Genomic DNA, 7714 nt, shown 5'->3' on the forward strand with positions numbered 1-7714 from the left:
CAGTTAAAATTCTTCTTTGGAAGGTACATCACAATTGAATTTTATCAGTATGTGCTGAGTCATACTCATAAGTCATAACTCATTCACACCTTTCTTGAATCTTCCCAGAAACTGCATCCCTTTAGGCTAAGGCAATGTTTTGCATTTGGGAGGAAATAAATTATCTTTCACTCTAAGAATGGAGGGAATAAATTAAACCTGTCAAAGGCATAATTTGGAAGCACCCAAACATAATATAGGCACACTATATATGGCAATAGTTAATAGCAGAAAAATATTGAAGAGAAGGCAGAAAAATAGAACACCAAAGTCTTATCCAAATGAAAGTTACAAAGATGTCTCACAACTTACAAGCACTAATAATCATACATGCACAAGGGCACAAACACATCAACAAAATGAAATCAATGATGCTTGTTTACAGACTTTCTGCCAGTCCTACTTGAGAGCTCAGATCACAACCACACCTCCAAATTGAAGAACTATGAGTGAAGAATCTCCATTCAAACAAGAAAACATTTGACCATCCGATTTTTCACTTGATGAGGTTAACACACTAAAAGGAACATAGAGAGAGACACTCCAAAAAGTGTTTGCTTGGGCCTCGGACAAAAGAAAATTATCAAAACCTGCTGATAAATACGCGATGATGTGCTCAACATTGTTGCATTTTATTTTAGCTTCAAAAACAGAATTGGTAGGGACAAGTTCAGCTTGAAAAAAAATTGACTTCAAAATAGCAATATCCCAATGGAAAATTTTACAAAAAGTATTTACATGCCGACCAAGTTGCAATTGCCATAGAAGCTGCCTAATGCACATTTTAATGGTTGAATCCATAAAGAAAGCAGATCCATCACCATCTTTTCTCCGGCAATATTCTCCAACCTGAAGTAAATTGTAAAGAGGAATAGAGTAAGTATACCAACCTGAAGCTAAAACAGAAATCACTTATTTTGATTCTGAACATATTAGTTCAGTTTACCCAAGGTAATGTAGATATGTTTGTATTGTATAAAGATTATGTTGTGCTGAAATCTTTGCCATCTGGGTACTTGTTCCTCAATAGAAGCTACCAGCAGAAGATGGTAAAAAGTAAAAACAGCAAATTTGATTCATCCATTTGTTTAACGGAAATGTTTGGTAACCAAAGAAAATCAGCCAAAAACAGCCATAACTTGCCTTATTTAGCATTCATTAATTGTTGCGATAATTAATTAATGCTAAATATGGCAAGTTCTGGCTGTTTTTTTTTTGTTTAATATGTCTAACGAAATTCTCAAATGCCGGATACACAAAATAAGATACTTACTGTCTTTCAATTTTCATTTCATGGTAATTAATTCTTATGCATGTGTAACGTGAAGATGAGAGAATTACCTGCTCAGAAATCTGTATTCAAAAAACTTGTTGGCCATTAACTAGAATGGTGGGAATGTGGGAAATTTTGGGCCAAATCTGTTGATGCTTGTTCTTGCAGTATTCTCCCAGGAAACGACAATTTTTAATTTCAAGTAGTAGGAGAGAAGAAGGCAGCTTTTCTCCTGCTATATTCTTCAACTTCGGAGCGTATATAATGTGTAAATGCTGGAGGGAGGTGAGGTGGAGAAGCTGGTTGGACTCCAACGTCTCCAGTTGCTGAAAACCCCTGAGATACAGAGTAGTAAGGGAGGGAAGGTGATGCAGTGAACCCACGTCTGGAAATGGCTTTGTGCTCTCATATTTATCTCCATACATGGTGAGATGAGTGAGGGCGTCCAAGTTGCTGATCGACGATAGAGTCCTCCATGGTCCCCCGATAGCAAGCTCTTTCAAGTTTGGTGGAAAACCCCCCTCTAGAATCGGGATACAATGCACGTAGAGAGAGTGTAATTTGGGGAGAAGAGCATTCATTTGATACGGCAATGCCCCTAACTTGTAGCAGTATTGGACATCGAGATTTGTCAAGTTCGGTGCAGCCAGTCCTTCTTTTGGAAATGACACAAATGAGTTGCAGTGATGGATGGTGAGACTTTGAAGAGCAACCAGTTTTTGCCTTGGAAATGACACAAATGAGTTGCATTGACTGATGATGAGACTTTGAAGACTTTGAAGAGCAACCAGTTCTTGCCTTGGAAATGACACAAATGAGTCGCATTGACTGATGGTGAGACTTTGAAGAGCAACCAGTCCTTCTCTTGGAAATGACACAAATGAGTTGCAGTGATGGATGGTGAGACTTTGAAGAGCAACCAGTCCTTCTCTTGGAAATGACACAAATGAGTTGCAGTGATGGATGGTGAGACTTTGAAGAGCAGCCAGTTCTTCTCTTGGTAATGACACAAAATTGCGGCATCCTTGGATGGTGAGACTTTGAAGAGCAGCATGTGATGGCTCTGACATTGATACTGATTCAAGATTTTTACACTCGAGTAAAGTGAGAGTCTTGAGATTGGGAAAGGCATCCAACGACAACGAAGTCAGTGAATCGCAGCTGCTACTAATGTATAGCTCCACCAAGTCACATTTCTGCTGCTGTTGCTCGGGGAATTCCAGTTTGCTGCAGTTGATGGCTGCCAGCCATTTCAGAGATTTGGGTAAACAATTGCCCGGAAAGGATATAGCAAATGAACACCCAGAGATTTTTATTTCTTGGAGACAAGTTTGACGGTCGATGCATATTGCCTTAAGTGCAGACTTCACGGATTCAGTTCCGCTAATTGATAAACCATTGCCATAATAACTGTAGAACTCATCTCCCTCTCCCAGTATCTCTAGTTGTCGAGTTTTGGAAACATCTGACAAAGAAGAAAGGGTTCTCAAGAATACCTGATGAAGCATCTCTCCCTCTAACATTGGACAGTTGCTTATTACAAGCTCCCTGAGTGGAGGAAAATCTTCAGAGTCAGATATGTGCCACACCTTCAAGGATGGCATGTTATAAAATTTCAATGTCTCCAGTGAGGGAAATGGTGCATATGGCAAAGAATGATGATCGCTTTCACTCTTGTAAAACTCCTTGCCAACACTCTCCAGCTTATGTAAACTACTAATCCTTAGAGACTTGAGATGTGGCAGTTGTCCAAGTGAAGGCAGCATGCAGCAATTCATGCAATACTCTAGAGTAATACTTGTCATATACTTGTAGGAACAGTTCCCCAACCAATCTGGAAATATTGTACCCTTGTATCTATTGATTCTCAACTCTTTCAATTCATAGTGCGGTTGCAAGTTAACGAGGATGTCTCTTTCTGTTTGTGTGTTTGAAACCATATCAGCACCTGGAAACCATTCCAAGCTTAATTCATCAATGTGCTTATCCGATATCTTTGCGCTCTCTGCCTCTTTCACATCAACAATATTCTCCAACTTCTTAATCTCAAGTGATCCATGAAGATTTGGAAGCCCTCCTAACTGTTGGATTCCATTGTGTTTATGCTTGCTGACGACAAAGTAATTTAAAGTTTGCAATTGATTCAACTTGCTCAGTTTTCCAGGCATTTTTTGCAGAGAAGTTTTTGTAATAACAAGATGCCGCAAACTCACAAGATGATGCAAACCACTAGGCAATGCAGATAGTAAACAACAATGCAACCGCAATGTTTGCAAAACACGCAAATTGCACAAAGACTCTGGCAACTTCTTACTATGATAATGAGAGAGAGTGAGGTAGCGCAGATGGATCAATTTTCCCATTGAATCAGGCAACACATCAAGTCTTTCAAGGGATAAAACTCTCAAGTATTTACACTTAGATAATATTTCATGTGTTGCCATATCATCGGTGTTCTTAGAAGAGCAGAAATCTTCAATAAGCAACAATGTCCTTAAAGATTCTACTTTAGAAATAGAATTATAAAGTTTTGGGCTACAACGACTTATATTTACGCACAAATGTCGAGTCTGATTGCTGATCTCCTCTTCACCAAGTTCTTCTGAGTTGCAATAGAAATCTCCAGCAAGAAATATTGCTAAGTCATGCAAGAGATCATGCATCACAAAATAATCACCATGATAATGAATCTTTGTGAAAAATAATCTGGAAGTAAGTTCATCAAAACACTCACAACCAACTTCTTCTAAACTCTTTCTTCCCTTTGAGGGTGGTAAAAGATCTTCTGCCATCCACAGAAGGATTAATCCATCTTTCTTAAAATTATAATCTTTGGGAAACAAAGAACAATACACAAAACAACGCTTTAAATGTGCAGGGAGATAGAAGTAACTAATGAGTAATGCTGGAATTATCTTACTCTTCTCCACAGAAAATTCCCAAATATTACTCGTCAGTATATCTTTCCATTCCTGAACATCATGCTTTGTACGTAACAAGCGTCCAAGTGTTTCTGCAGCTAATGGCAAGCCACTACACTTCTTGACAATCTCTCTGCCAATGACTTCAAGTTCTGCACTTCCATTTGATTGTGGAAAAGACGCATTGTCTGCAAACACTGACCAACAATAGTGTTCTGACAACCCTCCGAGAAAATAAGGGCGACAGTTCTGAACTGCTAAAGCAACATTTTCCCCGCGAGTAGTTAGAAGAACAATACTTCCCTTCTTCCCATATTGGAAAGGGGTCATAAAATTACTCCATTTGTCACCATCATCACTCCAAACATCATCCAGAACAATGAAGAATTTCTTGTTCAACAATTTTTCTTTCAAAGTATGGTGAAGTGAATTGAAGTGCTCAAGATCTTTAGTACCTGGAGAGATCTCCTTTATAACATTCTTTGTAGTCTCAGCAACATCAAAATTTTCTGAAACACAAACCCATGCTTTCAGATCAAATCCCTTCATGAACTCTTCCTCATTGTTGTACACCGATTGGGCTAATGTTGTTTTACCAACCCCACCTATGCCAACAATAGCGATCACAGACAATTGATCCTTATTGTTGTCATTCAACATCTGGACTAAGGCCTTCTTGTCATCTTCCCTGCCATACACATTCCCTTTTACAAGAGAACTGGATGGAGTCCTCCATGATGAGCTACCAGTGGGAATCTTTCCAAGACCAAGAGAATCTTTTTGGTTTCCAAGATGCTCTATTCTTGTAACCACCTCTTCCATCCTATCCACCATCTCCCTATGCCGGTCCTTGAAGAAGCTAATGGACCAGGAAGACCGTACCTTTTTTCCAGTTTTAGCTTTGATGAGGACAGAGTCGAGCAAGTCGTCAGCACAGTAAACAGCATCCCGGAGACTATCGAGCCACTTCCTCACCAATGGATTGCCGAACTGCTTCATCTCAGCATCAGCAACAAGAGCTTCAGCACCCAACAGAGCAGTCTTCAGCCTTTCAACCAAGTCCGGACGAAGCTTCTTGCCCAAGACCAAGTTGACAGTATCAGTTGTAAGGAGCCTGTCAAAGACAACGTTAATGAAGCCAGAGAGGAAAGCTCCACCAACAAGTGCACCAGCCATGATATGATCTCAACAACAACAGCAAAGTGATCGGATTTTCAGAGAAAGGTAAGAGAACAATGGTTGCAATGTAGTGAACTTGATCGAGTAGTTTTCTTAATCAAGTGTAAAAAGGTGTCAAGCAAGTCTTTGAGGTAACTTAAAATAATTCAAATTTCAAAGTAATGGAGTGCCCACCTAGCTTTGTTTAATTCATCTTTTTAAATTTTTGTTTGAATGATGAAGCAAGTTATTAAAAGAAAATAGCAACAAATTTATTTTATTTTTTTAAAAGAAGATTTTTCTGCACACTATGGTAATAAAACTATGAGTAATGCTACACATTTAGATTTTTTTATGAACTAGTCTAACTAAATTAAAAAATAAAACTTAAATTAATGCTAGTTATAACTGCTTTTTATGATGTTAAATAAACTTGATTAATAAAAAGACTTAAATATATGGCATTTTTCTAAAATAATTTAAGGTTCATAGACATTGGTTCCCGCCAAAATTAGTTGGCCAAAAGACAAAGGCAATTGACTCAGAGTCTCCGTGGTAACATTAAAAAAATTGTTAGTGTGAAATGTCTTGCAGGCTCTTAATTATAACACTATACTTTTTAGTTTTTAATTGCTATTGTTAATTGTTAATTGTTATTTTGGAATGTGCAACGTTATTGCATAAAACCTTTAATCGTATCCTAACAAATTTTTGAAAGACGCGTGGAAAGTTCCACCCAACTTTTGAAGGACCAATGGAATTATAGTCTGTATGGAAAATTTTTTGTTAAAGTAAAAATCATATGATTCATGAGCTGTTTATGGTTCATATTCATAATAAAATAATGATGCTGATGCTGCAATGTTAACTTTCTTAATACTGATTAATTAAGGATTTAAGGTCTAGTTTTTCTTTTCTTATTCCCTTTGAAAATTGTTTCTAACAAACATGACTTCTATTTATTTATCTATTAGTAATATATTAAAAAATTAAAAATTGTTGAGTTAAAAAATTAACTAAATTAATTAGTGATGACAAATATTATTTAATTGGACAAAATAAATAATTAAATGTTGATTGTTTATAATTATATGAAGCTAATTATTTATTGTTGCAGGCCAAAATCAAATTAATACCGTAGCCTAAATTGAATGGAAAATGAAACAAGGCTGATGGGTTGATAACACAAACAAAGCCCAAAAGAAAACAAAGATAAGAAATCAAAACGGGCCAAATGAAGTGATCCAATCCAAGCCTGATTTGATATTCAATAAGCAAATTCCCTCTCACTTGCTTTCACCAACTCAACGTACACTTTTGCCTGCTTTGGTCAGAACTCAAAGAAAGTGAGAGAAAACTTCTTCCCTAAGCTAATCATCAAAGAAGCAAGAAAGAGAAAGACTAAGCTTGAAAGGCAGAAGTCTAATCAACCATTTCAAACCAAATCAAGCTTAGGTAAAGGTTAAAGGTAACCCATTTCCTTATACATGCATCAGAATATTAGATATTCTTCTCTTCATCTTCAATGTTACGCCTATCCATTCTGAGATACATGGGAAAGATGCTGTCTGTTCTTCACTGCTGTAAATCCACGGTCTCAAACATATCTTGGGGACCAAGTTGGTTTGCAAGGGCTGAATAAGGTTTTACCATTGGAAACATTTGGTTATGATGACTTGTGGCTTTCGGTCAACCAAGGAGGTTAGAAGCAAAGTCCCTAATTTGAGTAAAAATGGAAGAAAGTGAACGGCTAGGTTGGTGAAGCACAAAGCTCAAGAAATTGACCTAGGAAGAGCAACCAAGCAATATGCAAGGAGATAAAAGAGGTTTGCTGTTCATTCAGAAGCCAAGGATAGAAAACCAGAGTTTGGTAAGTTGTATTCTATGAAGAGTTCCCTGAAGAAGTTTCTCTACTTGGATAATGCTTTCTTTCAAAGAAGCATTCGGTCAATATTGAAGAACAAACTCAGAGACGTGCAAGTCTGGTTTATCACATAGCAAAGAGGTTGTTGAAGAAGTCAATCTCCTTCATGTTTTACAAATTGTAATGTACTTTTCAATGTTTATCTTTTTGTAATTTCTTGAGTGAAAAGGCAAATTGAGAGAACTCAAGTAAGAAGCCATGAGTGGAAAAAGGCTGAGTGATACACTTGAAAAAAAAGTCTAGAGTTATTTTCAGATTTCTTTAGGTAAGTTTGTGTCTTGTATCCAGTACCAGTGAGGTACCCCTTTCTTAGTTGGGTTAGCACTAAGAGTGAAGAGTTAGGTATTAGCATAGCCATTGTCAAGTTAGGTTAGGACTTGAGTGTGAAAAGATTGTGTC

At 37.3% G+C, this 7714-nt stretch overlaps 1 protein-coding gene across 1 annotated transcript; it reads right to left on the reverse strand.

Moving 5' to 3' along the window:
* Positions 1-295: 295 nt before the first annotated feature.
* LOC107622409 (putative disease resistance RPP13-like protein 1) lies at positions 296-5525 on the reverse strand. The gene is made up of 2 exons (XM_016324292.3): positions 1381-5525; positions 296-888 (listed from the first exon to the last, which is right to left on the reverse strand). The coding sequence occupies exon 1, from the start codon at positions 5407-5409 to the stop codon at positions 1399-1401; it is 4011 nt and encodes a 1336-aa protein (XP_016179778.1). The 5' UTR covers positions 5410-5525; the 3' UTR covers positions 296-888; positions 1381-1398.
* Positions 5526-7714: the final 2189 nt, after the last annotated feature.

This window comes from Arachis ipaensis, chromosome B2 (genome assembly GCF_059453495.1).
Source record: "Arachis ipaensis isolate K30076 ecotype BB chromosome B2, ASM5945349v1, whole genome shotgun sequence".
Lineage (NCBI taxonomy): Eukaryota > Viridiplantae > Streptophyta > Magnoliopsida > Fabales > Fabaceae > Arachis > Arachis ipaensis.

Bases quoted from the DNA above. Each gene is read 5' to 3' on its own strand.
- LOC107622409 (XM_016324292.3), bottom strand. From the start codon at position 5,409: ATGGCTGGTGCACTTGTTGGTGGAGCTTTCCTCTCTGGCTTCATTAAC.